This window comes from Schistocerca gregaria, chromosome 2 (assembly GCF_023897955.1).
Source record: "Schistocerca gregaria isolate iqSchGreg1 chromosome 2, iqSchGreg1.2, whole genome shotgun sequence".
Taxonomy (NCBI): domain Eukaryota; kingdom Metazoa; phylum Arthropoda; class Insecta; order Orthoptera; family Acrididae; genus Schistocerca; species Schistocerca gregaria.
Genome location: NC_064921.1, coordinates 684453727 through 684473405, shown reverse-complemented (window position 1 = coordinate 684473405; position 19679 = coordinate 684453727). Strand labels below are relative to the sequence as shown.

The 19679-nt window shown below is 40.2% G+C and overlaps 1 protein-coding gene across 4 annotated transcripts in view; it reads left to right on the top strand.

The window, feature by feature from the left end:
* Window positions 1-19679, top strand: part of LOC126334761 (axin) — a 242049-nt gene that overhangs the window by 195199 nt on the left and 27171 nt on the right. For 2 of the 4 annotated variants that reach the window (XM_049997337.1, XM_049997339.1), the window contains 5 exons: window positions 4914-5018; window positions 5386-5527; window positions 11684-11828; window positions 12545-12679; window positions 18807-18998. In XM_049997337.1, the coding sequence (XP_049853294.1) occupies window positions 4914-5018; window positions 5386-5527; window positions 11684-11828; window positions 12545-12679; window positions 18807-18998 (719 nt within the window). Of the gene's footprint in view, window positions 1-4913; window positions 5019-5385; window positions 5528-11683; window positions 11829-12541; window positions 12680-18806; window positions 18999-19679 lie in introns of all 4 variants that reach the window. The other 2 variants (XM_049997336.1, XM_049997338.1) reach the window with 1 other exon arrangement.

The window sequence follows — 19679 nt, the reverse complement described above, 5'->3', positions numbered from 1 at the left end:
ATGAGTGTACATCATCATCTTTCATGTCATTTTTGTTTGGTGCTTTTTGAATAGTTCATTCCAATGTATAAGGTTTAACAAATTTCAGCACTGGGCTGACCAACTACAGGTCTTCCAACACCACCACCACAACCCCCCCCCCCCCCCCCCCAACTTGCGTTCACTTGAAAAATATTGTTTCTTGTTTGTTTATATATTTTAGACTATGTTTCTGCAAAATAAGTAATTTTATCAAAAAAGTTATTTATTTTAGTCAAAAGATCAACTGTTTGCCGATAAAAATGAAATAATTATAAAATCTGTTAATTCTTTAAGCATAAACAGTATTTACTTATCAGCACTTAATGACTGTATGCAAAACAGGAAATCTAATTTAGTATGCATGCAAACTCTCTTTCAGTCTGCAATGTTGCTCCAGTTCTCATGATTTTGTTGCTCCTGCTACTGCTGCTGAATGGGTACTTCTATCCCTCTACCCATCAGAATCAATTTTCCATTATATTTTAGTTATAACCTCCTTGAGAAATACTTTTCCTTCTGTCTTTTTACCAGTGTTCATTTTACAACTGACATAAATACACAGACATTTAAAAATTAGATCACAGCAAGTGGCCACATGTTTGTTTTGTACCCAACACAATACTTCTTGCACAGATGTTCACACGTGTCCAATCTTCCCTTAGTGGATTTGTAGGAAGACCTTTTTTTACGGGCATTTATGTCTTCATGTATGTTCTCATCACTTGGCTTTATTTATATAAGAACTAAACAGTCAGATTTCCAAAAAATGTAAAACACTATAAACACTTATCCTGTAAAACAAAGCAAACCTGAACTCAACATCTCTGTATTTATTGGCAGGCTCTCAGAAGGAATTTCACATTTATTGTTTGTGTAATATCCCAATAGAGTCAGCGTAAAATTGATCAAGGTTCTAGCGAGTGGAATACTGGGATGCCAGCTATCACTGGTTATGTTTCTCCCTGAGATATTTATAGTATAACACTGCTTTTACGTTCCTGGAATTAATGTTTTCCCACCATTTACACCATTTTTTATCAGTCCCGTCAAATTTCCTATGCTCACAATGTTAATTTCCACCCAATTTTGTGTCAACATATTTATAATATTCCTGTGATTTACGCATTATGAAAAATGTTAGTGGAGAAAAAAATGATGCTGGCATGGTGTTGACCATCCGGTAGTGTTTACAAATATTACGTGGTTAAGTTTCTTGCACCAGGGGACTCTGCTCAGCAGATTTGAAACTGTTAAACATGTAAAAGTTGGAACAATTCACGCTGTATCTCCTGCCACTGCCAAGCTCTGCTTAGCATGGTAGCCAGTGGGAGTACCTAGGTTTGTTCGAATGAAGATATCATGACAAATAACAACCATTTCCAAACTGTCTCTATTGTGCAAATGCAGTTTCATGATTGTTCTGATCATTGTGACACCTTGGTCAAACCATACTTAGTGTGTTGCGGTGTACGGCCGCCACTTGGAACGCTAGTTGACACCGCCATTCACTATGAGTTGCTCAAATGTTTTTAGTGTAAACAGAGTGCGGGTTACGTATTTTATTCATGCAGAGCAAAACGTGTTTCTAGAATTTATTCTTGTGGTCAAGTACAATATTTACGTTAAGTATTTTTTGTGTGTGTGTGTGTGTGGGGGGGGGGGGGGGGGGGGGTTGTTTCTACTTATGAGGCGCAGTACCTGATACCTCAAAAAGACGACTACAGTGCAAGAGACACAGATTCACACATATTCAAACACCATACTAAATGCTTTCATTCATATTTGCACTTGACAACGAGAAAAAGTTCTCGAAACGCATAGTGCTAAGCATTAAAAAATATGTAACTAGTGATGTATTTCATTATTATGTGCCAGGGGATATCCTGTACGTAACTTTTACAGCTTAAAACGTTATTCCCATGTTGTAAATAAAATAGAAAGAAACATTCCACATGGGAAAAATATATTAAAAACAAAGATTCCATGACTTACCAAGTGGGAAAGCGCAGGTAGATAGGCACAATAAAAAAACACACACAAACACACACACAAAATTTCAAGCTTTCACAACCCACGGTTGCTTCGTCATTAAAGAGGGAAGGAGAGGGAAAGATGGAAGGGTGTGGGTTTTAAGGGAGAAGGTAAGGAGTCATTCCAATCCCGGGAGCGGAAAAGGGGGGAAAAAGGACAGGTATACACTCTCTCGCGCGCGTGTGCGTACGCGCGCCCCCGCGCACGCACGCACGCACGCGCACACACACACACACACACACACACACACACACACACACACACACACACACACACACACACACACACACACGTCTGCTTGTGTCTGTCAACACCCTTTATGGCACTTTCTGCCTTTGCTTTTACTGGAAATTCCTTTTGGTGGCCCTGGAGTTTCCTCCTAAGTTTAATGGATCATTCCTAAGTTTCATGGACCACATCTGTTACCACCCCTATATCCTTGTCAGTGACCTGCACCTCCTCTACTATCATTCACATAGAAATTGTTGGCCACTTTTATTAATCCCAGCACTCCTTCATGGCTGGTAGCACTCTCTCTCTTCATATGTCCTTTTCATCCAAAATCGAAACACATTGTAGTCGATGTAAGTACTTGTCTTTGATCCCTCACCTCTGTCGATATATCAGTTTCCTCTTATTCCAGTGCTAACCTTACACCGTCATTGAGGTATTTAGGTTTCCCCCCTCCCCCTACATACTCTCACAGACATCTCTAGTGCCAAACCCCTCGGGAAAGCACCCGTTGGTTGCTGCTCAGCTTCCTGCAACACCACTTTATTCACCTCTCCATTCTGTGCTAACTGAAAGGTGCGAACGTTCATCTTCCTAATCCTGTCTGCGGAGTCCTCCACTGCCACATTATACCTACTGGATACAGTACCCAAGTGCTCCAAAAAAAATTGCACACTATTTTGCTTTCTGTACCAATGTTCCGACTCCTCTCTCAGTTGATCAAAAGTCTCTGTATTATGCAACACTTATGTGCACCTCACGAACAACTTTGCTTCTCCTGTCTTGCAATCTGTAGTAACTGCTTATCCGACCAATTCTCTAAGTTGGCTGATAACTTGAAACCTAGAAATGCTGCCCCACCTCAGATGCCCTATCAGTAAAGGGCGAAACAAGGTTAGCAATAATCAGATCCACCCCTAATACCGGAGACCTCATCTGAGTTACCAAATCCACTAACAGTTGCAAAGCCTCGTCAGTGGCAACACCTTGTGTCTCTGACTTTGCCTCTGCCTCGACCTTACTCATGTTCACAGCTCAGAAAAACAAGGAAGAATAAAAAACTAATACAGTAGGAAGTGCCTGGGTTAAAAAGGGGTGTAAGATAGGGTTGTGGTCTTTTGCTCCCTACTTTCAATCTCTACATTGAAGAAGCAATTATGGAAATAAAAGAAAGGTTCAAGAGTGTGATTAAAAGTCAGGATAAAAGGATATCAGTGATAAGATTTAATGATGACTTTGCTCTCCTGAGTGGATGTGAAGAATACGGATTGAGAGCAACTCGTTGAAAGACAAAAGTAATGATAAGTGACAGAAATGAGAATTAGGTCAGGGGAAAGAAATGAAATCCATGCAATAAAATATATTTTTCTCTTAGCATTTCTATTGTGTCTAAATGTCATAATTCAATGCATTCTAAAAATGACATTATTTATTTTCAAACCCTTTCTAAATTTGTCAATATTCATACTTATCAGTCATCGCAATACTAAACTTTCATGTATATATTATCTCTTAATGTGCAGAATTATTCTTTAGAGTAAACATTTTTTGTAACAATAATTGAATTTAGACAGAATTGTGAAACTGGAACAATGTTATACTTACACAATATTCAATAAAACTTTGAGTGTTAACAATAATCCACAATGCTGTCAACCCTTTAACTGCTGTGAGCAATTTAACTCGTCATGCTCCGTCACTCCTCAGGTACACAGTCCTGCTTTTGCTCGATTGATAGCAGTAAATAGCTGTGCATGTAATCATTTTGGGCACATGGCTGGACGCTGTAAGGAGTCCAGGTGGCTCATAATCAGACAGATGAAGTAGGTTGAAAAGTACATGGTTACTCCTGCAGATGAGCCATTTCTGTATCTTGGTGAATAAAAAAGTTTTGAGTGTTTATCATACAACATATGTGCCATTTGCTACAAACTGTAAAACAACACATTTGGATATCTTGAACTGCTTATGAAGATGATTGTTATGACCACATGATTCGCGATGCACAGGGATGGAAATGGGCATGTCACATGGGGCCATCCGTCACATGTAAAAATCAGTAACTCGTGGATGAAATCAGATACTGCTCCGCCCTCAGTTTTAAATAAAATTTCAATATTTTATCTAAATTTCATACACTGCAGTGTATGAGCTAAAATCAACCATATGTTAAGTTTGCACAATACATTTTTAACTATGTTACTTAATTTGTTTGCACCATGGTAACTGCGATGAACAACGAAAATAAATTCAGTTCTTTATCAAGCAAAGATATCAGACTTAAAGATTCGCAAAAATCAATTTTTTTTTCACCTAATAGTTTTCTTAAAATCAGTATTTTATAGCGGTGGCAGCACTGTCTCTCAGCACAGGTCGCAGTATTTGGTGAGCAGTGCAGCCATAACAAGGCAACGCTCGGCACAGAATGTAGAGAGCACATCTGTAGCATCAAAAAGTTAAACTCTGTATGCTCTATCATATACCACCACCACCACCACCACCACCCAGTATGATCCTTTTCCACAAAGGTTTAAAAGGAAGGTGTTAAATAGGTAACTGTATTTACTGATAATGCAGGCTCTAGTATCTTGATTTCCTGTGTTTTCTAAAGCATGCTACATTTTTTTCAGGGTGCACTTGGAGCATCTGTTCCTGGGTATGTTCATGGAATACCCCACCCTTACCAGAGTCATACACGGGCTTCATATAGTCAGCGGCACCCACGCAAAGAGAAGGTACAACATTTTAGATGTATAAATTTTAAAGATCGGTAAATTGAATTTCTCATTGAATCAATGGAGTAATTAACCAGGTTTTCTCAATTTACAACTTAATGTTGAACTCTTATGATTTATTATGCAGGTCTTCAGTGCATGCTATATTGCAATCTTTGCTCAGTATTTATTGTTTGTATTGTTATTTGACTGTGCATCATTGCTGATCGATTATTTTAAAATACAGAGAAAGATAAATCTAAACTGTACATTCACAAAGATTCAGTTTTCAGCATAATGTTAACAGTGAGTCTGAAGCTATAATAGCTATAATTTTGGTGGTAACTCAGAGAGAAAGAATAGTGTCATTTGTTACTTCATTTTTCAGGATGTGTTTTCCACATTTTCATCTGACTCTGGCAACGTTCATGACTTCCAGGAAGGTTCAGAGTACAAACATCATATGCCTAAGAGCAAATCAATGCCGGATTACCAGGAAGCACAAAAGCAGGAGGTTTTCACTGTTAGTGGTGAGTGAATAAATTCATTAAGTGTATTCGTACCAATAGCAAGTGTGTGTGTGTGTGTGTGTGTGTGTGTGTGTGTGTGTGTGTGTGTGTGTGTGCGTGTGTGCGTGCGTGCGTGCGTGCGTGCGTGCAAAGGTGGCCGGGGGGGATTTGTGTGTGAAATGAACTTGTACTACAGATTAGGAATATCATGAACAACCCAGTTATTTGGAATAGAGCTTTTTTTGTGACCTCTGAATTTGAGATGTCTGCTGTGAAGCTTTCATCATTCAGTATTTTGTGGACTTACTTTGTTGTGACTAAGTTACCCACCAGCCACTTCCTAGAAAGGTTTATGGGCTGTGTGTTAGGTGAACATATAGGGTAGAGAAACAACATTCATTGAAGAAAGCATGCACAGTCCTTACCAAAGACTCATGATCTTACTGAAATGAGAAGTTACATTGAAAGTAGCAATACCTCAAACTTTTGTTTTGTAGTGATTTCTGTTCAGTGTGCCCTCGATATGTAGGATATGGGATTGAAAATTATTTCCTGTGGTATCTCAGACCACCGCTCTCGATGTTTCTCTGCTGAGGTACAACAGAATGCATACTGTCTAATGACTTTGTTAGCATGTGACACATATGTGGCAATTACTTAGTTGTGAAACTGTTCCAAAAACACTGCATTATGCCACCCAGCACACCAGCAGTGGTGTGCATGTGCTCATTACAATCTGGCATATTTGGGTGATTATGCAAAAGAAAGGCTTTGCAGGTAGAAAGGAGATTATCTATACCAGTAGCTAAGAATGTTATATCAACTGAGGTAGAAAGCAAGACTTCATACAGAATGATTTGGACACAAATAACAATTGGACCTGGATTGGAGTTATTGTATCTTTTTGTCAGTCATCAGACTCGGCATGAGAAGTAACTGATAACTTCAAAGAAAACTCTTGTTCCTTTGTGTGCATGTATTCAAATCATGTTATAATCATCCCATAGTTGTTTGGGAAAATTACAAAACATTTTTAACTCTTTTCTCTGAAAATTATCTAGAACAGATGGTTCCGCACCCTACTCATGTGGAGATTACCTGGAATTTTTGACAAAAACCAGACACAATCTCTATGAACATGTTGAGATAGAGACTGGGATCAGTGGTCACTATAGCATTTGTACTAGCATTGTGCACCAAGGTACAAAAGGTTTGAAAAGTGCACAGTAAAGTCTACATGGATAGGTTCCAGGGTAGTGTAATAGGACTGTTGCGTGGGTGACTTAGCTGCTAATATTAATTAAATTCTCAGATTTTTCACTGGTGATACTGTAACATATGAGGAAATTCTGTCTTACTAAAGTTGTTGTAATATCCAGTTAGATGTCAACAAAGTGAGAGCCTGGAATAAGACTGGCAACTTTCTCTTAATGTAAAGAAATGCGAAGTTGTTCACTTCATGAAACATAATGACATGAGTAAGTCATTAAAACATTTGAGAATAAGGATGTACAGAGATATGAAACTGGTCAAAGAGAATAAGGATGTACAGAGATATGAAACTGGTCAACCATATAGCCTCAATTATAACTAATGCAAATGGCAGTTTACAGTTCATTTATAGAATACTGGGAAAGCACAGTTTGTCACCAGAGTTTGCGCTCAGAACATACTTATTGCTCATCTGTAATAGTGTTCTCACATCATGTCAGACTAACAGAAGACACTGAGCCAGTACAGAGAGGGTGGTATGAATCGACACGCTTCTTTGGCTGTTGAGGTAATGTAACAAATTTAGATTAATCTTAATTTGCAGGCACTTGAAGAAAGATACCATACATCTCAAGAGAAAATGCTTAGAAAATGTCAAGAACTGTCTTTCAGAACAGAAATTATAAATATTATTCAGACCATGTTTGTCTAACGTGCATTTAAAGGTAGGCAAATAAGACTCTTCTGCAAAAGCGTAGAAGCAGTCATTCTTACAATGGAACATCGGTGAGTGAAACAGGGAGAAACCTTATGATATTGTTCAATAAAGGGGAACCTCTAGTATGCATTTCAGTGATTCGCAAAGTATAGATGTTGAAACAGATTATACAGTCGTCACAGACAAGGTATTGGCCAAGCCAGTGTCAAGCCAATATTGTGGATGAAGCTATTCAGTCCAGTACACTTGTAAAGTTAAGACGATTCTAGTTCCATCCTGTGATCACTTTTCATGGTCCAGTATTGAAAATCAGTCATTCTGATTTGCTGTTCTTACTCACTTGTGCTACTATTGCTTACTTTGACATCACACTTCTTTGGTAGCTCTTTATTAATTGTCCTTAGCATATAGCTGACCCATCCAATCATTCAAAAGAAGGTTCTAGTGAGTCCATGTGGAATAGTATACATCTAGTTCACTGCTAGAAAAGTCATGCAACAGTGTGTAACGTATTTTGTCTCCAAGATTATTAGAACCCACAAAAATGTTTAAAAGATACAAAATCAACAGTAGTGGCATGTGCCGTAACAACTGAATATACTTGGAATGGTGACTTGCATTGAAGTGAAAATATTTGTTCTGAAAAAGTATGTTCAAAATTAAAGAGGAAACCTTACCACTTAAATCGCTAAGGCTAAATGCTGTGGAACGGCTTGTGTTGTTGACTAATGAGCAACAGTTAAATTCTGCTATTTATGAAGGTCTTATCACGTTGCAATAAAATGTGCCTACACAATTAAGTTACAGAACTTTGTCGTACTCTTTCATGTATGCAGAAGATGTGTTTGTCATTACTGGTCATGGAATATTCCTCTAAGAAAAATCAATGCTCTCCATCATGCCAGAAGTAGGAAGGCTTAGCATCAAATGTGAGAATTCTTGCAAAGCCAAGGAAAGGCAACATGAATTCCTCCTTTGTAAATAATATAAATGAACTGAAAATTCTCAAACATATTTACTGATGAACAGGTCGTGATAGTGGGATACAAAGACAGTTCTAGTTACATGTACAGGAAACTACACAAAGAATACTCAGAATGGAGCCTGACAGGAAAAACACAAAAGACAGAATACATGGTAGTGGGGGAAGAAGATAGAGACTGTATGTATGTAGGATTCTGCAAAATTAAAAATGTCTGTTCATTTAAATACTTGCATGTCACTTTTATAACAAATGGCAAGAACCACACAAGACATCACAAAACAGGGCAAGGAAAAATATTAATTGGCCAGCTCAGTTCCTTGCAATGGAGTGACAAAATTACAGAGAGAATTCCTGCAAAGTTCAGTTGTAGAGAGTATCACCACATGTGATGCTGAAATAAGAGAGCTAACTAGGAAGGAGAAAAATAAATTGATGTTCCATGAGATGGATTTTTGAGGAAGAAGTTGTCAGATATGACAATATGGGAAATTATAGGAGAATGACGCTACTCAGTTGCATTAATTCAATGGGCCTTCAGAAAGAAAACTGGACAGATAGTAAACTATGGAGGTGAAAAGCAGGAGACAATGACCAGTGTGTGTGTGTGTGTGTGTGTGTGTGTGTGTGTGTGTGTGTGTGTGTGTGTGTGCACTTGTCGAATTATGGAAAGTCTTTTACACTCACATAAAGGATCCATGCATTCCTCAAGACGTATATACACTCCTGGAAATTGAAATAAGAACACCGTGAATTCATTGTCCCAGGAAGGGGAAACTTTATTGACACATTCCTGCGGTCAGATACATCACATGATAACACTGACAGAACCACAGGCACATAGACACAGGCAACAGAGCATGCACAATGTCGGCACTAGTACAGTGTATATCCACCTTTTGCAGCAATGCAGGCTGCTATTCTCCCATGGAGACGATCGTAGAGATGCTGGATGTAGTTCTGTGGAACGGCTTGCCATGCCATTTCCACCTGGCGCCTCAGTTGGACCAGCGTTCGTGCTGGACGTTCAGACCGCGTGAGACGACGCTTCATCCAGTCCCACACATGCTCAATGGGGGACAGATCCGGAGATCTTGCTGGCCAGGGTAGTTGACTTACACCTTCTAGAGCACGTTGGGTGGCACGGGATACATGCGGACGTGCATTGTCCTGTTGGAACAGCAAGTTCCCTTGCCGGTCTAGGAGTGGTAGAACGATGGGTTCAATGACGGTTTGAATGTACCATGCACTATTCAGTATCCCCTCGACGATCACCAGAGGTGTACGGCCAGTGTAGGAGATCGCTCCCCACACCATGATGCCGGGTGTTGGCCCTGTGTGCCTCGGTCGTATGCAGTCCTGATTGTGGCGCGCACCTGCACGGCGCCAAACGCGCATACGACCATCATTGGCACCAAGGCAGAAGCGACTCTCATCGCTGAAGACGACACGTCTCCATTCGTCCCTCCATTCACACCTGTCGCGACACCACTGGAGGCGGGCTGCACGATGTTGGGGCATGAGCGGAAGACGGCCTAACGGTGTGCGGGACCATAGCCCAGCTTCATGGAGATAGTTGCGAATGGTCCTCGCTGATACCCCAGGAGCAACAGTGTCCCTAATTTGCTGGGAAGTGGCGGTGCGGTCCCCTACGGCACTGCGTAGGATCCTACGGACTTGGCGTGCATCCGTGCGTCACTGCGGTCCGGTCCCAGGTCGATGGGCACATGTACCTTCCGCCGACCACTGGCGAAAACATCGATGTACTGTGTTGAGCAATTCGGCGGTACGTCCACCCGGCCTCCCGCATGCCCACTATACGCCCTCGCTCAAAGTCCGTCAACTGCACATACGGTTCACGTCCACGCTGTCGCGGCGTGCTACCATGTTAAAGACTGCGATGGAGCTCCATATGCCATGGCAAACTGGCTGACACTGACGGTAGCGGTGCACAAATGCTGCGCAATTAGCGCCATTCGACGGCCAACACCACGGTTCCTGGTGTGTCTGCTGTGCCGTGCGTGTGATCATTGCTTGTACAGCCCTCTCGCAGTGTCCGGACCAAGTATGGTGGGGCTGACACACCAGTGTCAATGTGTTCTTTTTTCCATTTCCAGGAGTGTAGTTGAAGTACAGTGTAGGCATTGCATTATCCTGCTGGAATATGCACTTCGGTACCTTGGGGATGATGATAAGTGTGTATTGTTGCCACATACTGGTAAACATTCAGCCTTTCTTCAGCAATTTCAAAATCAGTACTTTTGCCATATCTGATAGCTCCCCAGATTATGATTCCGGAAGTTGGAGAGATCTGGGTCTTAAGAGTTGCAGTTTCCTGTCACTTTTCACTAAATTGCCTATGGACAGGTACATGCTGATTTGACTGTCACAAATAGAAGACAGACTCATTGCAAAACACTAAAGAATGTCACTAAATGTCCCAGCTGAATCTGGCTCTGCACCATGCAAGTATCTCTCGTCTTTGGAGTGGTGACAACAGTAAATGACTTGTCACAGTGTGATCTTGTGATGTAGTCCTTTTGCACACTGTTATCCTGAATATATATCTCATCACCGCACATTCTAAAGACATTGCACTACAGCCAAATGTCTGTGTGATCTGCTGATATAATGGCCCCATATCCATCAAATCAGTGACTCAGTGATAAAAGCTGCACATGCATGTTCTCTGAGTGTGCTGTTTTGTGATCTCCAACTGTGAATTTTCAGTAAAATATTTCACTAGCATGGAATTATGGAAGTATCAGTTTGGTAGCTTTTGTTCAAGGTGTTTATGGTGTAATATTTTCCATTTCTGTCTGTCTATGACAACAAATGTGTAAAATTGTAAATGAGTCTGTCTTGCTAAAAACCAGCTGTAATAATAATATCTTTGGTATTTTTAGGAAAGAAAGTGGATGTATTACAAAATTTTTGTTTAATGTTTTTGTCAGAATTTGTTCACATCCTGTCTTTCACAAATTTGCAGTGTCTTGGAATAAGTGTGGTCTGACTTCTACTAGTTGATGGTACTTAAACAGCTTTCACTAAGCTTTATCTTAACATCAGCTGCAACTCTCAAAGTTTTATGATTGTGTCATTGTATTTGATGTTATCCTTCGACATGCCAGATCCCTTTCAGAAGTTTGCTTTCCAAGCAACCTTCAAATGATCATTTGTACCATAGTGTAATAGCTGTTATGTGGGAGAGTGAAATGGTTCTGGTGAGGACCATTTTGATTTGTATGTTGTGTGTATTCAACAGGACACGATGCCAGGTTCCGTCAGAGTAGAGATCCCTGCCGCAGGTCTAGTAGTAAGAAGACCCTTACAGATCTGACAGATAGTGGAGTAAGCGTTGTGTCAGATACAATACCAATTCCTGTTCCTAGTACTCAGTGCAAAGACAGGTAAGTTCTAATATGACATTTAGTTATTTATCTGGTTACACACAAATCTGTATTTGTTATTTACTGCATCACTTGACAATCTTGTTTTAGGTCTGTGTGAAGAACTTAGGAGCTTCTCATTTTATCTGTGGTATTTTTTGTGTCCTTAAGATAGTATAAAAAAGGACCACCCCCCTCAGCGCTAGTCTAGTGTTAAATTTGAGAAATTTCTCACTTAAGAAGAATTGTTTAATGAGTTTACCAAGTGAAGAATAGAGTCATATTGTAATTGTATTGTCATGAGTGTGATTGAAAATTTCTTAAATAGTAGTGGAATTATAAAATAGTTGGGAGGAGGAACAGTTGCTTCAGTTCTACGTTATTAGACACATGATTTAGTCAGAATCAGTAATAGATCAATAACTGAGATTAAATTTTTTAGGGCACTGATAAGATGAAAGTTACGTTAAAAGGTGTTATAAGCACATATTACAACAAAAATTGAGAGACTGAGAGTGAGCACAATTGTAAACACAGAATTGTAGAAGATTTGGGTGTAGAACAGAACAGAGAAATAGTGTTAATGTTCCAGAATTCCAAGATTATTAGTCCAGAATGTTAAAGTATCACAGAATTTAAAAATGTTTATGATGAACTAGGTATAGCTTTTTTGCCATGTAACTCTGTAAAACAATATACAGCATTAATGGTAGTATACAAGTTCATGTTTGTAGCAGGGTGCTGTCATGGTTGATGGAGAGCGAAAAGCAAGTATCCAGCGTGTCACATACACATAGTGAACGTGAGGCTCTTTCTTCAAAACATCGTTTAAGAACAAGTGCAACAAGTGCCACATCACCAATCGCCAGTCGGTGAGTATAGCTGGATAAGTTGTTCTGGGCATCTCACCCAACAAGTTACAGATAAATGCATACACACAATAAAATCCCCTTTTAATGAATCTCTGGGGACTCCAATATTTTTTTCCTTAAATGGGAGTTTTGCCCGAGGACACAGGAGTAACCCAGAATCATTGTGCGATCATGTTTAGGTGATCTGATCACTATGCGCCGCTCGCCGTGTGCTGGGTGCTGAATATTTCTGATGCGCTCGCCATGCACAATGCTTCCAACAGGCTCACTGTTTTATAGCTTTGTATTTTGTTCTGGTCTTTGGACTGGCTTTTCATGAATTGGGAGTATTTTATTTACAATATTTACACTTAATTTTTGTGTGAGGTCCATTTTTATTATAATTTATATACAAATAAAGACATTTAAAATAGTGATATAGTAATACGTTCTCTCAAAACAAGGTTTAACAGCTTATTATTACTGAAATTGTGTGAGATAAATTTTGAAGCCTGGATAAGCAGAGAGAGTTACATTGCATTCCTTACAGCACAAGTTAGTTTGTTTCCTAACACCATTTCAAGTGCAGACTATGCGTGTCTTGTACTTTTCCCACTGATCTGGTAAATGTAACGACATGTTTAGTCTTGTTGGGTACTCTTGACATTTAGCACCACCTGCTCTCTTGCGATCAGTGTAAAGAGTTGCAAAACTTTCTCTAATTACATGAAGATGAAACTTTTTGTATTTCATTTTCGTCTCACATTTCTGGTTTAAGCTAAAGGCATTAAACATGCCATCAAAATACATAAATTCACTATGCAAACAAAAGTGAATAATTGGCGACTGATGTCTTAACCGAAAATAGTGTCGCAGAAAGGTGCGAAACTACAGTTTGACAGAAATCGCAGTAGTGTCATCTGTTGTGTCTAAAAGAAATTATTCATACAGGTGCTATGAGGATCTGCCAAAAGTGCTGACATCGACTTCAGTAGTCATGCTCTGCACATTGAAACACCATCTGTTGTGGTTAGAGCAAACAACAAGGTGTGACGAGAGTCCGCCAGTAGTGCTGCAAACTTGTGCAGCAGCCGGCAGCACCTGGGGCATGGCAGCACTGAACTGCTGTGGCAGTCAGCTGCACCAAGGGCATGGTGCGTTCGGACTGCTGTAGCAGTCAGCTGCAGTCAAAGTGTTAAGGACGAAAGTAACTTTTGCACGACGTGTCGCTGTCAGGTAACATGGTTCGATCAAACTTGGACCGTACATAGAAAGAACTGCTACCCTGTAGTTTGCAGGGTGACAGAGAGAAATACGCAATGTGGCAAACACAAATGACACTTGTATACAAAGACAAAAATTAAATGATTCACCACAGTTCGTGACAGTCTCCCACACATCACAAAAGACAGAATTGCCATGTACCGAAATGCATGCTTTGCAATGTGCATCCCCACTGGTCATAACGTAGGTAAGGAATTCTTGTGGTAGATTGTTCCCTTCCTCTCCCAGCAACAGTTGGCCGCAGTTGGATGGTCATTGGTGCTTCTGGGTGTGCTGCAATATTTCTCCCCAACATAACCCACTTGTTCTCAGTGGAATTTAAGTTGGAGGGAATGGGCAGGCCAGTCAATTCTTAAAATATTCTCTCATTCCAAGAGTTCCCCCACATGCACTGTTAGATACAGGTGCACATCGTCATCCGTGAAAATGAGTTGGGGCCAAACGCACCCCTTAAAAGACACATATGGGGAAGGATAATAGTGTCACAGTAACATTGACCAGTGTGTGTACTGATTTCAAAGATTTGGAGGTCAGTATGATCATGCAACAATATACCATAACACTTGGACCACAAAAACAATTGTGTTCGACAGTGTACATGGGTACATTATGTACGCTCATATGGAGAGAGGTGGGAACATGTAATGCATCCATTTCAACATCATCCAGGCACTGATGTTGTACTTGTAAGCACAGGTAGCATTTTTTTGGATTCTGAAACACTTGGTAGTTTTACATTTTCCAATTATTAGTAGAGGCAACTTTACACTTCAATTACTATTTTACTATTTATTTACATACTGTAGCATCATCATTATTTCCTTTTTTACCTCTGTGGAAGTTTCCTCTCTTAATGGAATATGTGCTTACAAGAAGTAAATTATAAAAGATGCCACTTTTATCAGTATTGAAAATGTATCTGGACTCGAAACCACGTATTAGTCGTGGCTGTGTAACATTCTTTAAATAGTTTACAATTTCTTTGTCCACCGCCTGACTTTCTCCACTTACAATTTCAAACAACAGATTGTGTATGTGTGTGTATGTGTGTTCAATTTACTGAGATTTCCAGTGCCAGTTCCCTGGGCAACTTCACAAGCCTTAACTTGAGCCTGTTTCTGCTTATAGAAATGCTGCCATTTCTAATTCCAAGAGACTACTGTAGAAGAACATTTTCCACATTGTTGAATGTAGACATGTGAATGTTCTTCTTCTGGATCCAGAGAAATCATTAGCTTTGGCATTTAAAAACACTTCCTTATTTTTGAGTATGCCAACAGTGCAGACGAGGCTCAATAGTATCTCTTCACCATGTCAGAAATTTTATGTTAGATTGTCTGCAACATTGTGGATGACAATCAGCCTCCTCTGAATTGTAAGTGTCTTACATTTGCGGGCCATAACTCCATAAAACTAAAACTTAGAACTTAAAACTCCTCAATAAACAAACTATTATATTTCTCATGTGTAGTGAATCTAGTAGTGGCTGTGATATCAGATTGCTTGACCAAAGTTGCATTGAAGGTGAAGCAGAAACTGATTTCCAATTCGTTCAATGTATTTTACGGTAAAGTCAAAATACTGACTAAACAACTATGATCCAGGTAACTGTCAGCCAAAAGAGCCAATTACCATGTACTGCATCACACAAAGTAAGGACTGTGTAAACCTGAAAGAGAAATCATGTAATTGGATAGATTTTAAAAAAAAAAATCTACTCACCAAGCAGCAGCAGCAGAACAAACATAAAAGACGGTTGTAATTGGCAAGCTTTTGGAGGCATGGGCTCCTCCAGGCAGAAGGATTGAAGGGGAAGGAAGAGGGGTTAAGGAAAAGGACTCTAGAGGTCTAGGAAAAGGTGTAAACTTCGGGAAAGTTACCCCAAACCACGGTTCAGGAGAGACTTAATCGTAGGGGATGAGAAGGAAACACAGACTGTTGGGGACTGCATCGGGTGAGATTTAAAAACCTGAGAGCTTAAAGGTGGAAGACAGGGTAATTTGCAGACATAGATTACTGCGTAAACATCATGCATGAGTTAATAAGAGTGAAAAGCTAAGTGCATTGTACGTAACAGATGTGGGGAGGGTGGCTGTGAGAAATGTAGGGGGAAGACGACAAAAGGTGTAAGAAACAAAAAGGGGTGGAGCAAAGAGTAGTTACTGTGAAGAAATGCTGATACGGAAGAAAGTAACGTAAATTAAGGCCAGGTTGGAGGAGAGAATTCTGAGAAACTGGTGTCTGGGGGAAGAATCCAGATGGCTCATGTGGTGCAACAGGTGCCTAGGTCATGAATGTCATGTTGTAGAGGGTGCCAGTACACACTCTCTGCCTATGCCCATTCTTCCTAATAGACAATTTGGTGGTAATCATGCCAATGTAGAAGACCAAATAGTGTTTACATAACAGCTGGTATATGACATGTCGTATCGCAGGTGGCTCTCCCTTTGATGGTATATGTTTTGCCAGTTACAGGGCTGTTGTAGGTGGTGGTGGGAGGGCGCATATGGCAAGTCTTGCAGTGGGGACAGTCACAGGTGTAGGAACCATAGGGAGGGAGATGAGTGCAGAAGGAGCATAGGGTCTGACAAGAATATTGTGGTTATTGGGAAGGTGACTAAAATCTATTCTAGGTGTGATGGGCAAGCAGAGTAATGGAAGCAAACTGAAATAATATTTGACAAGACAGCAGAATGGTTAACCTGTACTTATAGTAAAACTCCTTTTTAACAAATCACTGGTGACAAATAGTGGAACGAATGACTCGGAATCATAATTCATGCTTGTCTGCATGTTGTAAAAGCTTTGTGATTACAAACTCACCAATACTCTGCTGCAGATTTAAACACACACACTTTTTGCAGAACATGTTATGTATGTATTTATTTACTTATTTATTTTACTCGGTAAGAGTTGTTTGTCTTGTCCTTTCTGCGTATTGTAGTGACAGTAGTTGTTACACCATTTGGTTGATGTTTTTTTTTAGAATTGGTTGTTCCATATTGAAAGAGGAATAGTAGTTCCTGATGATAGCAATTCCTTGCACAGCTGTTGCAAAATTTTGAGCAACAGCCTCCTCCTCTTTTTCATCATTGTCACCATAATCTCACAATGTTCCATCATTAGCACTTCACACATCTCACTCACATTCATCTTGGGTATGGAAGTAATAATGTCATAATCACAAGAAAAAATTTCTAGAATGTCACATTTTAGGAACCTCTTTGATTTTGCTCAATTCTTGTATAACACTGTCATCTTCAACAGCAATTGATGTATCATAACCAGCCTTTGCAAAACAATATAACCCATCATACTGTGTTGCACAATCCCAGGGAGCTTCATACATATGCATAATCTGTAGAACATTGAGTCTCATCACTTCAGGTAGCAGTTTTATGTTTTAAAACACTTGATAGATTTAAATGTCCCATCCTTTAGTGTGGAGCAAGTTCCCACTTCCATCACTAAACACAACAGTGCAGTCATTTTTTCTTTACCTTTTTTACACAACTGGCATTTATTCCACTTAACAGAATGTGGTTTCACATAAAGCAAATTGTAAAGACACCAATTTCATCTGTATTAAAAGTGTCTCTGGGCACTTCCTACACCCACAGTCTCTCTCTCTCTCTCTCTCTCTCTCTCTCTCTCTCTCTCTCTCTCTCTACCGACACTCTGAAATGAGAAATTATGATGTGTGTTTATGGTCTAATCAGCCATTCGACGCACTGAAATTTTCAACACTGATCTTCAGGGTGATTTCCCGAGCCCTCTCTTGCAGCATGTTTCTACTTGCAGGGACACTTTTCCACTTAAAACATTGACACATGAATGTTCTTGCTTTTCCATCCAGAGGAATCACTAGCTTCAGCATTAAACAATGCTTCCTTTGTTTTTGAGAATGCCATGCAATGAAGATGGCACTATATTGTAATTCTTCGCTGTGTTGGAAAGTTTGATATTATGATTGTCTTCGACAGTGTGGATGTTGTCAGTTCTCACAGAATCATAAGATTTCTATGTTTGCAACTCATAACTCCACAAAAATAAAACTGGTAAATTCGACAATAACAAAAACAATGCTTCAAGTCTCGTGCTTCGCAACTCGGTGAGTGGGACGTCAGATCATGTTACCAGGGTCACATTGTAGGCTGGAGCGAAATCAATTTCGATATCCCCACAATGGAATTCGATCTGGAAACACATAAATCAGAAGAATAGATTATTTTGACTGCCGTCACACAACACAGACTCGTGAAACTGGAAGAAACCAGAAACTCATTTGGAAATAAAAACTGGCTTTTAATTTGCAGAATTATTCGTCTTTATTCCTTCAAAGCTGACATTTTCTCAGCGTTGGGTTCATGAAAAGGGGGGAGTCATATCATTGTTTTTAGGGGAGTGTGAAACTGACAGGAATATTCATTAAAAACAGATTCGCTAATTTGGGTTTTACTGTATCTTTGAGGTGAAAGTCCAAGTACTTGCTTAAAAAAACACTTACAAGTTGAAAAAAACTGTGTTTAACATTTGGAACTTCAGTGTTCTAACCTAAGGGAGAAAAAGGGGTACATTTGGGTTTCCCTGGGAGGAACATAAAAATACTAAAAGTTAGTTTTTTCTATTATGAATTGTCTGTACGTGAATACTTGCAATTCTGCCTTGTGAAGGTATGTGATGGCCAACAATTCTGTTCTATTGTAATTTTTGGTTTTATGATTTGATTTTCCTTTTAATTAAATAATATTTTACCCTTAAAGTGAGATTACAGATAGTATGAAAAGAGAGGGGGGGGGGGGGGGAGAGATAGAGAGAGAATGAATGCTACGTGTGCTTGAGTATGTTACTCATTCTGTTGCAGGCATAGTCGTAAGCCAGTTCAGATGGTGTTCAGTGAATCGAGATCTGGGTCACTGGAACGAACGGGTCCTGCACAGCCATTTGTTGCTGATCCATGTATGCCGCCCCTCTCGCTACCTCACACTGCAACTCAGTTGGAAGAGGCACGTCGTCGTCTAGAAGAAGAAGCACGTGCAAAGGCTGGCCGCCAAAGGTAAGAACGAATGTTCGTCATACACTCGAAGGGTGGTTGGGATACAACAATGCTTTATGGGCATAGTGCTAATGGAGTTTGTACACAACTGCCTTCCTGGGAACTTTGAACTTAATTAGCCAATCAGTTATAAGATAACTTTAGTCAAATGTGTACTCTGAACCATGATGCAACTCTGCATTATTGACATTAGCAAATTTTACCAGAAGTTATAAGTGACACACAAAAATTCCGAGCACTGGTCAGTAATTGAACCCCAAAACTTTGAACTTGTAATCTGGCAATTCACCACTAAGCCACCAAGCTATACTATATGTTCTTTATAACACATGAAATTTGGCCAACGAAAATAAGAAATTTTTAATTTTATAAATGTTACTTCATTCTAATCACTAACTCGGTCAACATTTTTCCCCCCTCCCACCCTGTCTCCCAAAACCCTCTCTCACCCTCCCCCTTCCCCTCTGCGCCTGCCTCTCTCCCCCTACCCCCCTCTCTCCCCCTACCCCCTCTCTCCCCCTACCCCCTCTCTCCCCCTCTCCCCCTACCCCCTCTCTCCCCCTACCCCCTCTCTCCCCCTACCCCCTCTCTCCCCCTACCCCCCTCTCTCCCCCTACCCCCCTCTCTCCCCCTACCCCCCTCTCTCCCCCCTACCCCCCCCTCTAACACGCGATCTAGTGT